We start from the raw sequence: 22,763 nt of genomic DNA, 5'->3' as shown, positions 1-22,763 counted from the left end.
GCAAGGTCACCAGCATCCTCTACTCAAGGGGAAAAGAAACCTGAGTTGTTGTGGGTACAGTACCAAGTTTCAGTGCGGTATAGCTTGAAGACCTTGTGGTTTCATGAATCCTCTCCTGTGTTTTGACTTAAATGCCAGGGTCTAGGTTAGTTAGCCTTTGCATTTTGTTAATTCTGTGCCAGTTGGCCCCAGTCTTTGCTTCTTATTCTTCACTGCAAAGTTATCTTTAAGGATAAAAATTCTTGGGCCTACGATCAACCCATTTCTTATGGTTTGACTATCATATTTGCTTTCCACATTAGCAGTAGAAAAGACATTATAAGAGAGAGAGAGAGAGAGAGAGAGAGAGAGGGAGAGAGAGAAGTACCCACAAGGGGGCACCCTCACCTCTGACAAGTGCAAATTCTGGGAATTCTGAAAACCACTTTCAGGTTCAGTGAAAGCTGTTGTACTAATAGCTACAGTTTGTTATAGGGAAAAGATAGAGATTAAAATCATCCAAGAGAAAAAATGCAGAGTGTGGAGTCTGAGGAGTTACTAGAGCTACCCATTGTCCTCCTTACATGAAGTCAGGACACATTATTTCCCAGTCTGTTCAAATGTCTCAAAGTATGTTTGTGGTATTACCAATCAGGAGGTTTACCTCTATTTTTGTGATGCGTTTTTACTCTGTCTCCAGTACATAGACATACCCCACTGCCCATCTTAGACTCCAGTAGGAGGCAGAGCTCCTGTTTCCTCAAAGCCCACATCCCAAATCACACTATTAGTGTGACTCAAAGCTCTCAGATAAACAAAGACATTCCTATTAGATGTCATTCCAAGGATTTAGTGATTATTTCCCAAAAGGAGAGGGCAAAGGCCAGACACCTTTTTTGGGTAAATTTAAATTTTCTAATACACAGTTAAAGTAAAATGTAAACCCAAATAGGATTCAGAACACTCACCTAATTTTAACACCTGTCATCTGCTTCTTGAGTATACTTCTAGAACACATCAAGACTGACTCAGTGAAAATTATCTTAAGATCCCAAGACTGACTGATCATCAGAAACAAACGAAAACATTAGAACAAGCCAAAATGAAGTAGCACAGAAAATTTTGACCAACTGGATAAAAGAAAAATAGCAGGAGGCTTATAGCCACAGCCCAGAAAAGATTTTAAATAAAGAGAAAATGGAAGAAAAGACAAGGCAAAATAATTTAAATTTAATGCAAAATAATCTATCTAGAAGCTAACTTTCCAAGGCCTCCCTTCTCTCCCACCTCAGGAGCTTTAAGGTAACATTTATTATAAGAAGTATTTTGACAGTCTCTTCAATCAGGAGGACTTAATAATTAATGATTATATATGTAAGATTTCATCCCACACACTTGGGCTGCTATCAGCTTTCCAGGCAAAAGGTGATGAGAATCAGAAGTGCAGCTCTCCTTCAACACAGAAGAGAAAACCGCTGAAAGAGTTCCTAGGAACTGCCTTGTTGGGCTAGGTCAGGGGAATAATTTTAAAGATTTGGAATGTGAAGCAAAAAATGGATCAATTCCCAAAGATATGCTCTTGAGCTATTCCAGTGGAGATCAGTGATTGTAGTTCATGTCTATGGGGCTTTTCTTCCGTTGTGCTTCAGACTCCAATTTTATAATACACACATTATTTCATGTATTTTAATTTATTCCTCGTGACTCAAAGAAGAGATCCGTGTCCACTTCATAGATGAACTGGCTCATTTGATGGGAATTTGTAGTTAATAAGACAGAGGATGAAGACATACAAGGTAATCAGATGCCAGAATGATCATCCCTTTAGAATACCTAGAGGTTTGGAAGGATAGTCACACCTCAACTTTCCATGACACATTTATTTGACAGTATCATTTGAATAGAACCAACCCGATTGGGAACCACAAATGGGCAAAATAATGTGTCCCCAAATTAGTATAAGAATTTACAATTTTCATGGAATAGCCCATCACTCAGAGCCTGTTGATATTTAGTGTCTACGTAAACTTAATACATTTGAAGAATGATTCGAAAAAGTGGGACCAGAAATTGCAACTTGGGAAAAAAGACAGGAGAGTGAAAGAGATGGGAGAGCAGAGAACCATGCTCACAGCCTATGTTAGAGGGTCTGTCAGATGGGAGAATTTTTCTGAGCCAGGCATCTTCAAGGAAGCACTAATGAATGTTAAATATAGTTACCTGTTTTCTGATTGTTCAGCAGTCCTGTGAGGATTATTTGGACCAAAGATTATGTTTTACAGGTGAGAAAAGAAATTTTTTTATGGTTAACAAACTTGCTTCTGGTCACACAAGCCAGCATATTGCAATAATGTGAGCAAAACACAAGATCTTTTCATTCTCCAAATTTGTGGTTGGTGGTGGGAGAAGATACAGTGGCCCTTTGGAACTCAATTCATTTGTGAGGATTAGTTGTAACTCAGGTTGATCAATTGAAGACTCAGGCTTCTTTACACATCCTTCAGAGTCTCTCTCTGGTACATAGTCAGATCTCAGTGTCCTTAGAGAGACATTGGCCCAGGATTTCTCAATTAACTCCACACAGGAAAGGATGTTGTAATGTTCCTTCCAGAACTCTTTAAGGGTTAAATCTGTATCTGCGATCCTCTGGAAGCACAAATGGCTAGCATTCAGATTGTAATTCAAGACTTTGGTCGTAAGTTAATTGTATGTCAAATTGGTTGTAACTCTAGGGTCTACTGTAAAGTAAGAATTGTCTAAAGGAAGTAGGAGAAATATTAATGGACAGGTCACTAAAAGTATATAACTGAGTTATCTTATAAAAATTGTGTTTTAGAAGCAGGTGTACATACAATTAGTTTTCTAGAATAAGGATTTTTTTTTTTTAGTGTGCCTTATTTCAGTGGTTTTCAAAGAGCATACTGTGGACCACCTGCATACTGTGGACCATGTGAGAACTTTTTAGAAATAAAAATTCTTGAGCCTTACCACTCACCTTCTGCATCAGAAATGCTGGGAGTGGGTTCGATTGACCTGTATTCAATCAAGTATTCTCTGTGATTCTGTTGCAGATAGATGGCTGCTGTACATGGATGTGAATCAGTCAAAACCTTTACTTCTGCTTTGCATTTTGCTTTGACACTTGTTTGATCCTACCACCTCCCTGGGATGTAATTTCTGCTTGGTGGCTAGTGGTATGGTTGTCAGCTATTGGTGGTGGGCGGGACATTGTACTTGGATTCTAGAGAACTGGGCTGACTACTTGGTACCCTCATGTGTGAGGCTGTGTGACTTTGGGCAGGTCATTTGGCTTCCTTCTTTTCTATCCATGAAGTAGGATGATTACTTACATCACAGAGTTGGCATGCACATTAAAGTAAGTGCTAAATAGACATAAAAGTGTAGCAGTGGAAGGCATTCAATAAATGCACACATCAACTTGCAGTTTGGAAAGTCCATCTTTAGTCCCTGAGGGACCTTCTTTGCAGTGGAGGCTTGGGCTTTGAGAGCTGTAGTATTAGTCCCCTTTGTATTACATAGGGTGAGACAAGAAGATGCAGATGGGAGAGGGAGGAAGAAAAGGGTGGACTACAGTAGGCATTGGCAACTATGGCCATGAATAAAATCTAGCCCATGTATGCATTTGTTACAGCTTGTAAAATAAGAATTTTTTTTAATGTTTTTAAATGGCAGAAAGAAAATTCAGAATAAGAATGGCATTGTATATTACATAAAAATTATATGAAATTCATATGTTAATGTCCATAAATAAAAGGATATAGGAACATAGACATGCACACTCATTCATGCACTGTCTGGAGCCACTCTTGTTATGTGATGGCCAAGTCAGATATGGGTTGAGCGTCCCTTATTCAAAGAGTCATTCATAGGGAAATGGATACATATTGAGGTTATACTCTTAAGGGAAATAAACAAGTCACACATGTGTAAATACCTAGTAGTTTCTCTGGTGTGAAAAAGTATAACTGTAAATAAGATCCTAATAGTATAATTGACAATGTGAAGTAGGAGGAAAAGGTCTAAAGGTGTAGGGAAAATGGGGAGGGTAGGGGAAAGGAAATAAGGGAAAAGAAAAATAATCTGAGAAAATGAAAAAATGGAAATAAAAGTTTTTGTAAATAGGAAAGGGAGGAAGGGGTGAAGGGAGTGGAAGGGTATGGGGAAAAAATGAGAACTAAGACCTGTCTTGTAAAGGTACAAGATCCCAATGATGAATATAACTGTACTGTATACCTAAAAAGTTCCAGTAAACTCAATGAGAAAAAAAAAAGTACTTGAGACCAGAAATATTTGTGATTTCAGGTATTTTTTTCAGATTTGAAATATTTGCTTATACATAATGAGATATGGTAAGAAAATAACCTTAAGTATAAATGTGAAATTAATTAATATATACCTTATATTCATATAGGAAGGTATTTTTTAATAGAGATATTATTTCATCATTATTTATTCCAGTAGTTTGTTTGCTTTATCTATGTGGTGACGGGTATTGGATTCAGGGCATCATATATGCTAGGCAAGTTCTCTGTCACTGAATCACAACCCCAACTGTTAGGGAAATTTTATACAGTATTTTCAATACACTTGCTTTTTGACCAGAACCTATCACATAAGGTTAGATGTGGAATTTTTTACTTATGCCATAATATTGGTGCTCAAAACGTTTCAGATTTTGGAGTATCATGCATTTTCAGATTTGCGATGCTCAATCTCATGTTGTGACTGAGATCATGTGGACCACAGGAACTGAAATATTTATTATCTGGGTCTTTGTAGAAAAAGCTTGTGGACCCCTGGGCAAGATGAGGATACAGCATTCTAGAGACAAAAGGCAATACAGAAGATGATGTTAAATAGCAAACATTTATGAGTTTTGCCAGGCACTGTGCCAAGCATTTCACATGCTTTAGGTCGTTTAATTCTTATCACAACACTAATGAAGCATGTATATTATTTTCCCCATTATTAAGATGGGCAAATTGAGGCTTGCAGCCTCAGAATCATAAAGCTCATAGGTGGTAGAGCCAGGATTTGAATTAAGGTCTAGCTGCCTTGCCACTTGAGCATAACCACTAGGCACTATTGCTTCATGGTGCTGGTGGGTTAAACTGGGAGAGAGTTAGAGACTCTAAAATACAATAGGCAATGACTGGGAAGGCTGAAGGGATACAAGGGTGCCTTGGAGCATAATGATTATTCAGGAAGTGTGATTAGATTTCAGATATTTACTGGCTTTTTAAAGAAGGTAAGCAGGCAGAGACAAAAACAAAACAAAACAGCCCACCATCAAAACAATCCCAATACAACATATCACAACAGATATCCTTGGCCTTAAATCATGTTCTACCATTAGTACAGCATACCACCCTGGAAAAAGGTCCCAGGTATTTCCTCTCCAGGGCCCATTATTTAGCCTGGCCTGCTCATAAGGAGCAGTCATTCTGAGCCCACAGTAGGCATGGGGAATGGGGAATGAGAGTTAGTGAGTAGGGACTGGGCAGTAGAGAGTTCTATTGCCTTTTTGTCTGTAAAATAAGAATGTCAAGGAACAGTTGTTTCTTCATTCCTGTGAATGTGGGCCTTGTGTTTTCAAAGGTCAGTGCCTGTGAGCACATCATAGTTTAGAGTGGGTTCCTATGGTAATCAGGCCATCGTGACTGAGGGCACTTTGTGTCAGACAACAGGGTACTGGATTTTCATCCTTCTTTGTAGCTCATGCTTATTTCTGCATATGTAACCATTTCTGTTTTCTTCCTTTTCTTCTTGTTTTCATTCTTTGTGCCCTACACATAGGTCTGGAGGCGGAAAAGTCTTCAGCAGGTATGGTTTCTCTTGCATTCTTACTATTGCTGCTTTCTAACAGGGACCCCTGAACTAGGTGGGAACCAGTGGATGTTGCTTATGTGTTACTAGTTTTTGTTGTTATTGTTTCTGTTTTTTATTCTTTTAGATGAGTGGAGGCTTTCTTCCGGTGCTGATGCCAATGGGAATGCCCAGCCCTCTCCTCTTGCTGCCAAAGGTTACAGAAGTGTGCATCCCAGCCTTCTGGCCGACAAGCCCCAGGTAGGCATGTGCCTATGGGCAGGGTGGGAATCAGTGAGTGGCATTAGTTTACTAATCTTTTATCCAAGACCTTTAACTTCTTATTTGCTCAGCTGAATCATGCACTAGCTTTTAACTAACTGCAGAAAAGCTGTGCAAGGAGTAAAGTTAGGCGGAGAGTCAGAGTCAAGAGCAGTAGAGTCATGGGATGAGGTTGGGCTCTACCAGGGTACTGGAAATAGGCCTGATGTTTTCTAGGTTTGATATGTATGGGGAAATGTTCTGAAAGAGAGAATTCATTTAGATTGAGTAAGCAGGAAAAAGTCTGAGTTTATTTTTATAAAACTCTTTAGAATGTAATATTTAAGAGAAGAGTGCTTCTTGTGTTTGTTTCATTAATATTCTGGAGTTGGGGCTCTAAGAGTTCAAGCAACTGTATCCTCACAGATTATTATCATGTAGCTGTGGCCAGATGAAATCCAAGAGCCCAGTCCTACAGATTGAAGTTAAAATGATGGTACAGACTCATTTACACACCCTGGCTCTACCTTAGAACAGAAAATTCCCCAAAGCTGTACAACTTGGAATAGGGATAATTTTGCTTAGGTCTTTTCTCCTAGCTGGTGTTCTTAGTCTTCCTCCCTTTCCTTCCCTCTTGATATAGTGCTCTTTCATGGAATGGAGAACTCTTTTCTCTTAAAGAAAGTGGTGCTACAGTAAATCCCTGACTTATGAATGAGTTTCATTCTGGGAGAATGTTTATAAATCAGATTTGTTCATAATTCGACAAAGTGCGTCTTACACAGTACACCTGTGAATCTCATTATTATTAATTATTATTATTATTGGTACTGGGGATCAAACTCTGGACCTTGTACTTGCAAGGCAGGAGCAACACTGAGCTAAATCCCCAGCCCCACCTGAGAATCTTATACAGTATACCTCTGAAAGTTCACAACTTTAATGTTTATAAGTCAGGGACTTACTGTAGTCATACTTGCAAAAATGTATTCTTTTTGTGGTCCTCTTTCCTGTGCTTCTCCCTGAAGGTGTTCCCAGAGCTGGCAGGGAACTTGGAATTTCTACAGATCTTTCCTAGTTCTCACCGCTCTTCTCTAGTGATCTTGTGGCTCTTGCCTATGAGGACATAAAGTTGCTCTGGCCTCTGCAATGAAGCCAAACCAGAGACGATGTCTTCCTTTGTTTCTGCTGGCCTCTGTCTTCTCAGGCTAGTATTGAGCCCTTGTGTGCCTTGTATGAAGCACCATTAAGCCTTTCCATCATCTGCCATGACTTAATACTTCCCCTGCCAGTACAGACATTGTATCCTGAGCCCCTGTTAGAATCAGTAGTTGTGAATGTGCCTGCCCTCCTGAAGTTCCCATTTCGGGAACTTTTTTGAATGTACAAATCTGCAGCCTAGGGCACACATGCTTCCTTCTCAGCCATCTCAAGAATGTACACAGTTAGCTCTGTTGAGATTGGAAAGCAGTGCTAATGAATTCAAAGGAAATGTAGAAGCACATTGTTTTCTGTCATCGACTTAGCACATAGGATAACTCAGTAATTCCTTTTGTCTTTGTAAATACAGTAATACCTTTGTTCACAAACTAAGTTTGTTATACAATTCTAGAAAAGATGGCCACACATTGTGTTTGTGTGGGAAAGATGGTCATGTTTGTCACCCAATGCAGAATTTGCCCAACATTTCTGTTTGTGAACCAAATTGTTTGCAAACAAAAGGATTCGTGAACTGAGGTACCACTGTACCTCTTTTTAAGAAATCATTTCAAGAGGATGGGAAGTAAAGAAAAATTCCTTTTAAATACATTTATTTTAATAACTTTATTATATACTCTGTTGTGCTCCTATCACTCTTTTAAGAAATATTGTCCTGAAGGAATTTATTTTATTTTTTAAATGGTTCTGGGAATTGAACCAGTCTTTGCACTGAGCTACCTCCCCAGCTCCTAATCCAACTTTTAAAAATATTTTATTTTGAGACAGAGTCTCACAGAATTTGTGAGGCTGTGCTCAAACTTGTGACCCTTCTGTCTCAGCCTCCCAGAGTTCTGGGGTTACAGGCACCACTCTTAGCTTCTTAATAAGGCTAAGCATCCTAAATAAGGGGTTTTCTTATCTGTCATTAACTTTCTTTTTTTAAAGTGGGGCTTCTTTAAGGGAGTGTGGTAAATGGCTGATACAGTATCTTTATTCTGCATATTCAATGAAAAATTGGTCAACTAAATTTCAAGAACCTTTAGGTTATGCATTAATTTTTAGATTTATTTTCTGAATGTAAACATGAATTCTTGAATATATAGCCATTATCAGATTTATAAGGAGGCATTGGCTTCAACAAAACCAAGGGAAGTTGTGTTGGACTGGGCTGGGCACTGCTTTGGCTTGATTTCGGCTGAAGAGAACTCTTACAACCCTGTTTTCTGATGAGTATATTCTTTTTTTTTGGTACCAGGGATTGAAACCTTGTGCTTGAGAGGCAGGCAGCAGAAGCACTGGGCTAAATCCCCAGCCCATTTGAATATATTCTTATAAGTATGAGTTAAGGTCCAAGAGACCCATGGGCCAGATGGGAATACTGTGTTCTGTAAACCTGGACCTACTGCCCTCCTCTCAAGGAAGAGGTAGCCGAGTGTTTTGTAACATCATTATCATCATGGTCATACCCAGTGGAAGTGTAGTTAGCTCCCGGAACTGTATAAACTATAAGCCAAGTCTTTCAAGAAGCTCCATTTCTTTCACTGATCTACCTTTTAAAAAATAAGTGGAATTTCCTTAGTTGCCAGCTGGCCAAGAATACAAACTGCCTGTGTGGTTCCTACAATGTTTCCAGTAAAACGAAAAGCAGTTCCTTCTATCTCCTTTCTTCTTTAGGACTAAAAGAAGTCTCATGACAGGAAGTCCTTTGGCTCTGAGTGAATTGTGCGCACCCTTGGGAAGCATCCCTTCTGCAGGGTCACAGGCCTGGAAGGCTCATGCCTGATGTAAAGGAGCCCTGACACCTTATATGGACATGGCCAAATTAAGTTAAAAAGTACTGAAACTGATTTCTATCTTTGGATAAGAAGAAATCACACACAATATACTTGAGCTCAAAATAAAAGTAAATATGAACTCAAATCAAAGAGATTTTTTGCTTAACTCTCGTCAGCCATTATCAGCTTACCTGCAGTCCCTTCGCTGCATGCTAGTCCAGATGTCTTGCTTTGGGAGGGCATCATTTATACTGTAAACATACCTGAAGCCTCATTACAAGTTCTTGAACCAAATGAAAGGTTTTGTTCTTCCTGTGTACCATACAGGCGCTGTTCATTTTGTATTTTTGACTGGTATACATAGCCATATTCCACTGGTACCATTTTCGATACACTGAGGAATGATAGGCATTGTGTTAGGTGAGGATATCCAAATAATCCATCCAGATTATATGTAACTTGAAAACTGAGTTACAAACTAAAGCATAGGTTTTAGGAAAATCTAAAGGATAGGTTATTTAGTATTTTTGGATTGATATTCTAATCCAAACTCATAAATAAAAATATTCTCGCCAGGCTTGGTGGCGCATGCCTGTGATCCCAGCACTTGGGAGGCCGAGGCAGGAGGATAGCTGTGAGTTCGAGACAAGCCTGGGCTACATAGTGAGTTCCAGGTCAGTCTCAACTACATAGTGAGACCCTGTCTCAAAACAACAACAACAACAACAAAATATTCTCACCTATTCATACTCTGTAGAATTCCTTCCCATTCCCACATGTACTCTACAAAATACAGAAATGAAATATAAAACAATCCCAAGAGACCCATACCCTTGCACCCTCCTAGTTTTTAGTCGAAACCCATTTAATAGATATTGACCAAACTGTAGTGTCCTTTACTTGTGTGATTTGGAGGAGGGTTCTGGGTTTGTTCTAGTGCTGGATTATCTGTAAAGAAAAGAGCTGGGAGTATGAGCTTTCTTCTTCTGATAGTCTCATGCCCACTTGAGCTGCAGATAGGCAGAAGAGGCTCAGACTGGAGAGTCACTCTGCGTCCTGACTCTTGGCCCCACTGAGACCCATGGAAGAGTGGTGTTGAAGGAAGAGGGAAGAGATGTGCACTATAGCTCTGTAACTCTGAACCTGTACTCAGAGCTTTGGGCGTAAGCTATAATTCTGAGGTTGCCCATCTTACTCTAGAATACATTCTCTGTGAGCAGTGGTGGGTTGACTCGAGCTGAAATTTGATGTACCAGGAATGGTATAATCCCAAAAGCCAAAATAGGAGCACACTGACTTTTTCTGTGTGTATCAGAAATGCGAGACTATAAACTATATGCTTTTAATTTCATGTGCATCAGAGTCCTTAGTGTCCTCTTCTTGGTGAGCTTTAATTTATTATGCTTACAGAATTGGGAGCTAAGCCTTAGTTGCTTAATGTGGATATCTGTTTCCTGTAAACACACACAAAAGAGTATAGCTCTCCCCACTATTTTTTTTTCCTAAGGGAAAAGATAGAAGGAACTCTAAAAGAGTCTGATGGACTTCAATTTTAAATCCAAGCCTTCAAGAGAAAAGTCTTGAGGAAGGGTGATTTCAAGAGAATGGGGGCTCTGGGACTTGCTCCCCTGGCGTTTGGTTCAGGAGGTCTCTGAAAATGTAGCTAACTGAGAATTGGTGTTGAAGCTGATGTTAACTTGTTTAGGGATGGCTCAGCCTCCCTGGGATGTGAGTCAGACTGGCCTCTCCCCGGTGAGTATAAGCCCGGCCTTGGCTTTACTCTGAGCAAAACTGTGGGTACAAGATGAAACCAGCCTGAAGATCTGAAATGTGTCAAGAGTTTTTGTTGTCTTCACATCATGTAATATTGTTATTTCTAATGGTCATCATTCTTTCTATCTCCCTTTTTCTTTCTTTTTTCCTTGTTTTGCTATCATGTCTTAAAAATACTGCTAAGGTTTTCTCTCCACATTCTCCTCTCCTTCCAGAGGGGTGCTTTGCATGGCTGACCCCCACTGTCTGCAGTATCCATAAAGACTCCCTGTACATGAGCTCACCAAAACCTTATATCCGACCCAGCACCCTCAGCCAGCAAAACCCCTCACAGTGGCAGCCTTTTTCTGTTCCCGTGGCAGCTGTATCAGCTCCCAAAGATGTGCTGTGTTCTGGTCCCTTGCTTCTGGGTTCCACATTCCCTGATGCTTTATCCCAGCCCCAGCGCCACTGTGCAGCCATGAGGTTAGTTCCTGGTAAGAATGTGAGCTCTAACCCACGTCATGAGGCCACTGGGAATAAAAAGATCAGCAGCTTATATGTACCTTGTTTATCCAGTAACATTTGCCGGGCCGCATTGGAAAACTTCTCTCATGTTGCATGTGACTCGGCCAAAGACACTCCCTCAGAGGCGGCGGGCACTCGGGCACCAGCTCCCAGCCTTGTCCCCCACACAGCCAGCACAGGGAAACCACCCTCTGCTCCTCCTCCTGACCCTTTCGAGCTATTCTTTGATATCCATAAAGATGCTGGTAACTGTGGCGAGAGTCCTTCCCTGGGGACTTGGGCTTCGTTTCCAGATGCGGTGAGACCACCTGTGCTAGGCCCCCAGGTTACTTCTGATCCTGAAAACCAGAAGAGCAAAGACATTTACCTTTTGCAGCCAAGTTGTCCAGCAAAGGCAAGAAATTAGGAATGTTTATGTGTCTTTTATACTGTCTCTTTTGAAACTGATGTGAGCAGCTAATATGTTCTCTGGACTTCCTTACCCTTCCTTTCCTCATTAATATTGCTGCAGCTTGACTCTGAATTCTTCTGTCTAAACACAGATCTCTCTCTGTGTCTCTCTTTTTTCTGTAAGTGTGTAAATATGCCGGAACATGGAATCCATAGACTAATAATGTGGTGAGATAATGAAGTATTTATATTTTATGTCAAGGTGCCAAAGGAATTGTATTTACTCCCAAGCTTTCAGATTCTGCAGCAGTTTTGTGTGCTTAAACACAGTCTGCCTGCCTATTCTCTTGTTCCTTCTCTTTCTTTCTCCTGAAGTGTTAAAAGAATTCAAAAATAGATGGATGGAAAGTGAACTTGGATGGAGCTGCCACTGTGTCATGGAGTGTCAGGAGGCCAGCTGGCCAGCACCGACTGTCTCATGTACTCTGAGGAGAGGGCACTGATTAAATATTTCTCAGAGTGCATCACTGCATGTCCACTCTCAACTGCTTCAATATGGAATTCCTTCATCCCTGCTGTACCCTTACATAATGACCCCCTTATTTCCCACAGGATGCCACTTCCTCCAGCGCAGCTCAGCCTGAGGTAATAGTTGTCCCTCTCTACCTGGTTAATACTGACAGAGGGCGAGAAGGCACTGCCAGACCTCCAGCATCTCTGGAGCCGCTTGGCTGCATCCACACTACCCTGGTGACCGCCCCTGCTGCCTCACCTCTGACCTTTCCAACTCTAGATGATTTCATTCCCCCTCATCTGCAGAGGCGGCCCCACCACAGCCAGCCAGCCAGTGCTTGTGGCTCCCTTTCCCCTGTTAGCCAGACACCACCATCCTTCTCACCACCACCTCCGCTGGTCCCTCCCCTACCGGAGGACCGCCACAGAGTCTCCGAGCCTGACCTCACGGGAGCTGTTTCAAGTACCGTAAGCTTGCTGGACTTCCCTCCCTACAGCTTTCCTGAATGTCTGCTCCTGGCAGAAAATCCCTCTTTCTCACTGAAGTACTAAGTCCTGAGGAAAGTGTTGGCTGTTGCTGTGCTTGTGTGATGACTTGACTTGTGTCTGCTGTCCTTAGCGTGCATGCTTCCCTTGTGTTTCCCTTGGGTTGGCTGTGGCTATTCACAAGTCTCTGAAGGGCTTCTTGTCCTGTTGGGAATGCATGTCTTCCTGAAAGAACTTTGTCTTTCCTCTGAGAAAACATCTGTGGCCTTTACTTTGCCTAGTCTTGCTCTTCATAGGCGAGACCAATGAAATATAAAGAGCTGAGAAAAGCTGTAGAATTATGTGGAGAAAGCCAACGCAGGTGTGGTGCTATAGGACAGTGTACTGGGAGTAGAAGGGCTCTAAGGGAGGACAATATTAACTCTTCGGTTGATTTTTTTGATTAAACTAACTCCCTTTTGTAGCAGAAGTAGGTAGGAACAAAAATAGGCAGTTAGATTTAATTGGGCAAGTGGACTTGAAAGTTTTGTACAAACGTTAGGAGTTTTGTAAAAGACAGACACATGTGAGACCCTCTAAGGAGGAGGCTCCAGGGGCCTTTGTGGCACGGCAGTGCACCAGTGGTCAGTGGTTGTGGGAAGTTAAAGGGTTCTGACACTACAGATCCCATCCTGTGTGAGAAGACTGTGTCTCTCCATAGGTGGGAAAGGCCAGCTACTTTAGGGAAAAGGCTGAGCCAAAGTATTTGGGTTTCTTTTTTCCTTTTGAGCCCTGGGAATTGAAATAATCTGAAGAACCTCAGTGTGAGCTATAATATGTTGATCTACTTGTATGGTTGTGGGCACCTGTGGGACTGAGTATTGGCACAGAGTAAGTGGCTGTTAAACATTAGTTGTGTTGCTGAGTGCTTGCCCTAGAAAATGAGGAGCTAGAGCCACTCCAAAGCAACTGGTTAATGAACAGTTAGTCGCCGAGTTTCTATCACATTCTGAGCAGATTGCTAGGTACCACAGGTGCATCTATGAACAAGTCAGGCCACTTGTTTTCAAATGGATTTTAGGATTTAGTTTATCAGTTCTCAAGGTTAGTGCACACATGAGAGCCAGGGAGGCCTACTTTATACTCCTAGAGTTTCTGATGGAGTGGCTCTGGGGAGAGACCTAGGATTCTCACCTGATCTCAAGCATCTCAGTGGGTCTCATGATCAAATCACAGTTTGAGATACAGTGAACCTGTGAGTTATGGATTTGGTTGATAGAACTAAAAGACAGTGACATCCCCACTGTGACGAGATATATCTACAGAACTGTACCAAATGGCTTGTTAAGCTAAAGCCAGTCATGCAGAAAGCAGTAAGGAAACTTCTTATTTGGCTTATTAAAGAAATTATAGTGAATAATCAGGCATACCAAAGCTGGGGACTGACTGTTACATCCTGGGCTGAGTCCTCTTTTTAAACATCTAGATGCAGCAGACCAGGACCAGGCCAGACATGACCCAAGGGCTTGTATATCCTGCTGACTTTGAGCTTTATAGATTAGCTTCTGCTGGAGAAAATGCTAGCTTGTTCCCTTATGTACTCTTCCACCCTCTAAGCTGAACTTTTAGGTGAATTTGGAAGCCACTCTGGTTTTGGGGAATGCAGGCATCTTGCCTTAGGCACAAAATGTGTTTCTCTGGAGTAGCAGGTAATGTGAACCTTATTTTTAGTGTACTTATACATCATAGTAAGTAGTTTTGTATGACTCTGTATTTTATCATTAGCATAGTTCTAGGTTTTCATATTGAGTTTGTTTCAGGTGTGCCAGGACACAGGATTTGGGACAGTGTCCTCAGTTTCTCAACCCAGACTAATCAGCCTGGTGTAGACTTCCCAGAAGTTGGCCTGATAAAGTCTGGTTTGGCCTTAGGTAACAGTAAAAGATGAAGAAAAAAAAGAAAGAAAGAGAGCTTGGATTATTCTTCTGAATGAGAATTTTTAAGGAGAGGAAGGGCCCAATGGATAGTGCCCAAGTCATGATCCCAATACCTGTTCCATCTGCAGCTATTTGGGAATAAAAGAGAGGAATAAAAGTCATGTTGCTTCATCCAGGTTTTAAAAAATTGTTTTGGCCAGCAGCTGTTTGTGTAAAGTTCAGAAATAGGATATGGAGTTAAATTTGTTAAATGTTCGATGCTTATGTGTCTACCCAGACATCAAATTAGGCATGCATGCTTTAAAGAGCTGTGTGCCTTATATTTTGTTTCTTGGGAGCATTTTGGCAGTGATTTAAATATGTCATATACCTTTATTAGATAAATTAGGAAAAGTGTAAATATTTCCTACATTCCAGATGGAGGCATTGAGAAGGCATTTGATATACAAAATGATACTGTGCTTCTCAGAGTCTTGGAACAGTCTTACCGCTGCTCATTACCATCAGAAGTTATGCAAACTTTCAGAAGAAAGAGACTGACTGAGGCAGTGTGGTCTTGAATCCCCCACCATGTGGCAGGACCCATCATGGGTGCTGATACCCACATCCTCTTTTAAATGAGTGTGTATTCTCTGGCCACAATTGTTAGGTCAGATGTGTTTTTGTTGGTAGATGGCTCATGTATTTATTGAGTATCTGCTGTGTGCATGACGTTGTGCTGGGTGGTGGCAGAGGAAGAGGAAGGCATGGCCTTTGTCCAGCATGTGTGTACATAATAGTTAATCTCAGATTGAACTTAATAATTGCTTCAAGAGTAGTTATCAAAATCTTTTTCTTAAAGCCATTTAGGAATGCCATCTTGGCTTGAGGTTTGTAAATTCTAAACTAGAAACTTTGTGAAATATATAGATATGCTGGAGAAAAATGTCTGTTATGGCCTTTCTACATTTTAGAATCCTGGTTTCACTTGTTTCAAAATACTGCCATTGCCTCCAACTTGGATTATCCTGTTAGTATTAAGAGTCAGGATTCCCATACATCTTTACTTCAGGGATCTTTATCACTCTAATATTAGAGTAAAACAATGTCACAGCATAATAGGATAATAGTCAGATGTCAGAAGCCAGCATTAGTAGAACTGCTCAGTGACTGATACTAAGAGCAGCTTTCTGAGAGAGTCATTACTTTTCCTTGTTCTTATATCATTGCCTTCTTGTCTTCGTATCGCCTCACATTTCTCAAGACAGTGTACTAAACTTCCCTGATTTTTCCCAATTAAACTGGCTCTCATTCTTGGATCACATTTGGAATTGCATGGGTTTTGCATGTTATTCTACTTTGATTTGAATTTGCTTTTTCAGTAACTAGATTGGCCCACAACTACTACCAGGTGAAAATAATGATATCAGCAACATTTAATTTCCCTTTCTTTCCCCTTACTAATACAAACAAAGAGAATAAGCAATCCAGATTAAACTTCTAACTGTAATTAATGATGAAATGTCTTCTTTACTACATTTCTGTTTATAATTAAAATCTTTGTAAAGTTTTATATTTCTCCTCTTTGAAAAGCAGTAACTCTAGATTTCTTGCATTACACTTAGTTACATTGTTTGTTTTCTTTTCAGGGTTCCAGTCCTCTACTAAATGAAGTTTCTTCTTCCCATATTGCAACTGATTCCCAAGCCGTTCCACCAGCTAGCAAGCCATCATCTGCCTACCCTTCCACAACGATTGTTAACCCCACCATTGTGCTCTTGCAGCATAATCGAGGTAAGGGGCCCTCCAAGAATATCCTCTCCCAGGTCACTGGAGTCAACTTTGCTATTCCTTGGTATCTTGGGCAAGACTTCTGTCATTCAACAGAAATTTTCACAAATCCAGTCCTGGGCTATCTGCTCCAGTTTAATTATTTCCATGATTCCTAAGGTTAATCCCAGCAGGCAGACAAATGCTACTATTTTGAAATGATGTCAGGTGTCTGTATAAGTTAGCTTGGATAGTGTGCTTCATCTTGGGTGTTCATGGTTATCTTTTAACAATAACACCAAAATAAGAAAAGGTCTGTATCTCTAAATTCCTTATCTTGTGGTTTCTAGTGAAGTTTTGCTTCAAAAATCTAGTTTTGAGGGTTGTTTTGGTTTGTTTTGTTTTGAAACAGTCTCACTATGCCATTCAGGCTGGCCTTGAACTCATGTGCCCAAGCCTGGCCTCAAACTCACAATGATCCCCTGGCCTTAACCTTAGACATGTGCCGCTACAACCCGGCTGAAAACACATATTGGATAGAAGACTTTCTAAAATTTAAAGCATGCTTTCATACTTCTAAAACAGGCTATGCAATTCCTTTTTAGTAACTCTGGCCCTCTTTTCCAAGTGGCCACTGCTCTAGGCTGTTGTTCAGTGTTGCCCTTTGCGACTGATGTTCATGTGAGTGTTTGGTCCTGTGCCATGTAGTCAGATGGCTCTGCTTAGGTTTTGATGTTTAGTTTCTGTAGTTTTTGTGACTGTTCTGGTTGGTTCTTCTGCATTCCTAAAGGGGCATTGAGGTTCGAGTTATTAATTGTATATGTTGACCCTTCTGCTTTAAAATCCCAGGAGATGATTCTAAATCCTAAGTTTTCCTTTTTGGAATTCCACAGGGGAATATACTTTCCTTTTGCAAAAGTCCTTTGCAGCATAAAATGGAAAGTTTTCAGGTTGTCTTCCAATGTGAAAGAGAGCTTTTTAGTATGAATTTCAAAGAACAGTAGAGATTTACTTATTCTGTTTAGGCTTACAGCGTGATTCCAGATCTTCCTTTTCTTGACTCTCTTTTTACCTGCTTCTTCATTTCCTCCCCTTCCATTCCCCTTCCTTCTACATCAACCTGGATGCGAGTAGACTGGAATCTATTTTTAATTGTTGTTCATACTAAATAAATAGTCTTCTGTTTCCTGCTTCTAACTTGAAAAGTAGATGCGTAAAACATTTTGTCTCACTTAAAGTATTCCCACTCAAATCTTAGTTTTAGTGATTTTATTTTTTGCATCATGGTTGCCTTTCATATTCATTTTCCCCTCATGAGTCTGTGTACTTCAGAAGAAAAAGAGTCCCAGCCCCACACTGAACTTTGTACAAGCCCTTTCTCCTTTCATCTGTGTCATCTCTTCATTGGCAGTAGCTCTCCTTGCCCAAAAAGTATCTGTAATGCAGGACAAAGTGAAATTTTGGTTCTCTATGAACTTCTTTAATGACTCACTTAAGAAAAATCTAGTCAAGCAAGTTAGTTCCCATAATGAAAGGCAGTTTCTTTAACAATGGGATTTATTCCCAAAGCAACTTTGTTCTTGGGAAATGCCAGTGTCAGCTGCTTTTGCCAAGTCTGTCTGATGACACCTAGTGAGATGTCTTTGGACACAGATATACTTGTAGTTCCGCTTTGCTCCTTTTTTGAACAAATGAGTTTCTCTAATTTACCCAAGAAACTTTTGGTTCTTGCTTTCTCTTCTGACCGAGTCCTGCCATTGGGTTTAAAACTTATAATTGCACAGCTAAAGCCAATATCCTTTAGAGAAGGACACAAATAATGATATTAGTTTTTAGAATTAAATGGTCCTTCTCATAAAGAGTAAAACCATATGCTTACTGTAGGTGGGTCAGGAAGAGTTGAAAAGAATGAAAGAAACTGGCCAGCCCTACCCTGTATAACTAATCATAAATGGGGTTAAGGTCAAGTGTTTTTGGCACTGCTTTGAAAAATTACCCAACCTGGCAACTCTGTCAGAAATTCAGACAGTATCCATAAAGACAGTGTAACTATTGAGCATTCTCCCAGTGAAAACTTTACTCTAGTTTTGGAATTCTGCTTTAGTCATCCTAAAAATAAAAAATCCCCCTTTTTCCAGCTTAGATTGACCCAGGGCATAGGTCAATAATCTCATCTCTCCAAGCCACCCTTTCCCCTACTAGGAACAGAGGGGTACTGAGCTTCTGGTCTTAGCATTGATAGTTGTGAGCAACACAGTTCCTGTCCCTTCTTTCTTGAGTTTTCATATCACATGTATTAGAAAGTAAGTTATTTCCCATCAGGCTTGGAAGGAGGTTTTGAATCAAGAAACTCTTGGGATTGACAGAAGTACATGTGTCCCTTTACTCAGGGCTTCTCAATATTTATTATGCTTTGGACCCAGGAAGTCTTATTAACTTACAATTTCAGATTCAGGAACTCTGAGGAGGGGAAGAGGTTGAGAGCCTGCATTTTCAGAAAGCTTGCCAGCATACTGGTGCTTTTGGCCATGGACCACACAGAGAGCAAGAGTTTAGAGATTCCCAGACGTATCTATGGGAATATAAAAGAGTCTAGGGATCACCCTATTGTGGCTAACCTCTCCCTTTGCCATGTAACACCACTGAAGAACAGCCACTACTGTGTGTGTGATGTCCTATAAGAGACAGGCCATTTCATACCACAGTCTTACCAATTGCATTTATTTCTGTTGGCTGGGGAGTGCCACTGCCCTGTAGAAGAAAGTTTGGGAACTGTATATCTCTTGAGATACCACTGAATACCGTGATGTTACAGGTTAGTCAACTGAGGTTATGTGGTTGGCCAGTGTTACCTGATAACACGTTGGCAGAGCCTAGCCTGGTGCTTCACGGGGCTCCTGCTTGTCCAGTCAGTGCAAAGCACATCTACACATCAGATGTGGACATTACCACTTCCACTAGCCTTGAGCTCCCTTGCTGCTCTGTTTACTTCCTGTTCACACTGATTCTAGCTGGAGGATGGGAATGTGGCCAAGAGGGATGGTGACAGCACACAAGGGCTGGCAAATGTTCTATTTTTATCTAAGTGGCTGCTTTATATTTAGCAACTGTGGAAGGTAAAGGTCATTTTTGTGCTTATCAAATAGCAAGTATGCACAGGACTCTCCAAAGGAGATGTTGGCTTGCCCGCCATGTGATTACCCAGAAAGATGAGAAACTAATAGACCTTCATTGTGAGGGGCAGCAGGGCCTTGGTGACTAAGGTGGAAGGAACCCTGGACTATGAGTTGGGGATCTAGGTTCTAGATTGAGATAATTTTCAGTGCTATATTGGGTAATTTGGACCCCTTATCAAAGGTCTCTCAGTAAATGCTGACTGTTTTAGGATTTCTCATGTGCTCTGGACCCAGCCAGAGTAGTACAGGGACTAAGGCGGGACAATGAAAAAAAAAAAAATCATACCTAACTGCTAGAGTTGTTTCAGGTGTAACGTATAAAATTTCTTAAAATGGAGTCTGGCATTTAATAGACTCTTAGTCAGGAATTGCCAGCTGCCATGCTTATGCTTCTAAGCACATTTCCCTCAAAAGGTACCAAGCCTGGAATGTATGAAGTCCTGGCATGTGAAACCAGAGGAGTTGGGAGGATCTCCTTCAGTAATGAGATCATCTTGAGACAAGATGTAAACTGCTAGAAAATAGAGACAGGGCCAAGTCTTGGTGCAGACCTGGGGAGTGGAGTTTTGAGTGGGTGTGGGAGCACATCACTACCTGAGTCCAGCCATGCTGAGCATTTTAGCATCTAAGCCCAGAAGACAGTGAGACTGCAAAGTCTAGGACCTAACTGCAGTAGCTATGCCAGGATTTCTTTGTCTTTCCATGTACTGTATAAATCTCACTTATATTTTATCTTCTTTTATCATAGAACAACAAAAACGACTCAGTAGCCTTTCAGGTAAGTGAGAAATATATTTATTTACACCTTAAACCTTATTTCTGTTAAAGCTGGCTTTCAGTCACCAGCCAATGTTGAATCTGCCCAAACTTCTGAGCTCCTGTGTGTGTTGGCATCTATGTTTGTTGCTGGATAAAAAAGATGATAAAAATAGGCATAATTTCCACCTTCTGGAGCTTGCTTTTGGGGCTAAGAAACCAAAATAGTATTTGTGTCCCATGGAGCTGTGATGAGTGCCTTGATGGTAAGAACAGAATGTGCTGGCTGAAGGGCACAAAGGGTTTTGCTTTAGACACAGTGATCAGCGCAGGCCTCTGAAGAGGTTACGTTTTGGTTGCTTCAGTGTCTGTCCTAGGAAGTGACAAGTCTGGGGTTGGGAAATGTGGGCAAGTTTGTTTTGGGTGTCAAACCCAGATGCCAGTAGATAACCCTGGGAAGGTGGGTTAATGTGAGAGCCTTCAGATCAGCAGTTCCTGAAACTACTTCTTGAATTTGAGCTGGCATTAGGATCTTCCGGAGATCTGGTCAAAGCCTAGACTCTTGGGCCTTCTCTCCCAGAGGTTCAAGTTTAATGAGTACAGAAGAGAGTTTGCATTTTTAACCAGCTCTAGGTGGTGTTAATCCCATCTTCTCTGGTGATAGGACTCTGGGCAATAAGTGGATTATTAAGGCCTAAGATGGTGAGGAGTGAATGCAAATACAATCAGATATCAGGGCTCATTCCCTAAGGAAGTATGCAGGTTAAAACAGTGTCAGAATGGGGAGGGGACAGATGTGCTGGCTGAATTTTTGAGAAATCCCAGGAATGGTGGGATATTTAGCCATTACTTATAGCTATTCTGCTTGAAGATCAAAGGAGATTCTGCTTGCAAACACTGAGCACTTGAGCTTGGCACTTGCTAAGTGCTTACTGGGCGTGCATTATTGTTAATACCAGGTGCCTTCCTTGATTTCACTAGTCATTTTATTGAGTGCCTCCTTTGTTTCAGGCACACAGCCAGGCTCTGGGGCTGGGGAACCGTGCTGCCCATGGTTAGCTAATGGGGAGTTGTGATGTTTTGTCATCTTTCTTTGGTTGTATATTCTTGGGATAATCTAATGAAGGCAGTAGATTCGTTCGCCAGAAAAGCCATATGTATGCAAACATATATACATGATACTCATAAACTTCAGAGTTAAGAACCCCTACTCTGGCAAATACGTAAAGCCAGGATTTTCTGAGCAGCTGCTACATGTTTCTGCATGGCTTTATCCCTCTGCTGTTCTTGTGATTTGTACAGAGCCTGGGTAGGGAAGACATGGGGTTCTCACACTCTCTTGGCTTTATCAGAACTTGGCCTCTGGTCCAGGACAGGCTGTGGTTGAGTTCAAGGTGCCCTTCACTGCCCTCCTCTAGCTGCCACACTGCAGTTTACTTAATTCCCTGGCCCCACCTCAGGTTGCTGAGGACAGAGGCTCTGGGGAAAAACAAAAGTAAAAAGTGGATTCTGTGGACTCCTTTCTGTCTATGGGATTTTGAAAGGAATAGTGGAATGGATAAAAACAGCAACTAGCCACATATTAGGAGAGCCAGAGTTGGTCCTGGCTTTCCCTTCTCAGAGCTCTTTGTCAGCAGGCAAGTGACTTCACCTCTTTGGCTTCAGTTTCCTCATGTAGGAAATATGGGTAATAATACATTCCCCTGCCTGAAGGAGCTGTTATATGTGACCAAAGTAGGAGAATCCTTTGTGCACTGGAAAGGCCACATTTATGTGAGGGTTTGTCCACTATGCCGGCAGGCTCAGCTCTCAAACAAGCCTGATGCTGTCACCTTCCTTTGGCTTTGGGACAGAGCCACTAATGATGTTTGGTAGAGTGGGACCTAGAATAGGAGCTAAGTAAATGACTAGGTTTTTGTTTAAATGGAAGTAACAGTTTATTCAGGAGCTCCTGAAAAAGAAAGACCTGGGCTGGCATTTCCCAGACTCTGCCTTGGAGCAAATGAGGCTTACTTGGGAGATGGGGCTCAAAGGCCACCAGCCTCCCTCCTCTAGCAGAGCCTTCTTGAGTGCTTGTGTGTCTTGATGCTCAAAGAGAGTCATCTGGGAATGGAACCTACATGGTTTTGACTTGTGTAGCTCATAGTCCCCTTAGAAGACAGGGAAAACTTAGAAGATAGGGAAACAAGATAAGGGGTGGGATGAGGGTCTGGGCACAGGGTGTACAGGCCAACTTCCTTCTCTAAGGAAGTATAAGCATTGCTGTCATACTCAATTACACATCTTTGGGGGTGAGGAAAATTTATCTTGCCTCCCACAAGGAGAGGCCCTGTCTCTAGTTGTCAGCATCATTTATTTAGTGGTCCAAGACTATTTCTTTTTTAAAAGCATAGTATAATACTAGAAAGAAATGTTCCATCATATGCAGTATTATTGTCTGCTCAGTAAGAAAGAGC

At 41.2% G+C, this 22,763-nt stretch overlaps 1 protein-coding gene across 50 annotated transcripts in view; it reads left to right on the top strand.

Moving 5' to 3' along the window:
• Sorbs1 (sorbin and SH3 domain containing 1) overlaps positions 1–22,763 on the top strand; it is a 227,199-nt gene that overhangs the window by 120,583 nt on the left and 83,853 nt on the right. For 30 of the 50 annotated variants that reach the window (XM_033761266.1, XM_033761262.1, XM_033761260.1 and 27 more), the window contains 5 exons: positions 5,797–5,823; positions 5,954–6,066; positions 12,324–12,692; positions 16,255–16,399; positions 20,300–20,329. In XM_033761266.1, coding sequence (XP_033617157.1) covers positions 5,797–5,823; positions 5,954–6,066; positions 12,324–12,692; positions 16,255–16,399; positions 20,300–20,329 — 684 coding nt within the window. The remainder of the gene's footprint in view (positions 1–5,796; positions 5,824–5,953; positions 6,067–12,323; positions 12,693–16,254; positions 16,400–20,299; positions 20,330–22,763) is intronic. The other 20 variants (XM_033761258.1, XM_033761259.1, XM_033761264.1 and 17 more) reach the window with 9 other exon arrangements.

Source organism: Fukomys damarensis, unplaced genomic scaffold (assembly GCF_012274545.1).
Source record: "Fukomys damarensis isolate Sample0158 unplaced genomic scaffold, DMR_v1.0_HiC HiC_scaffold_8, whole genome shotgun sequence".
In the NCBI taxonomy this organism is placed as follows: domain Eukaryota; kingdom Metazoa; phylum Chordata; class Mammalia; order Rodentia; family Bathyergidae; genus Fukomys; species Fukomys damarensis.
This window is presented reverse-complemented; position numbering and strand designations above follow the sequence as displayed.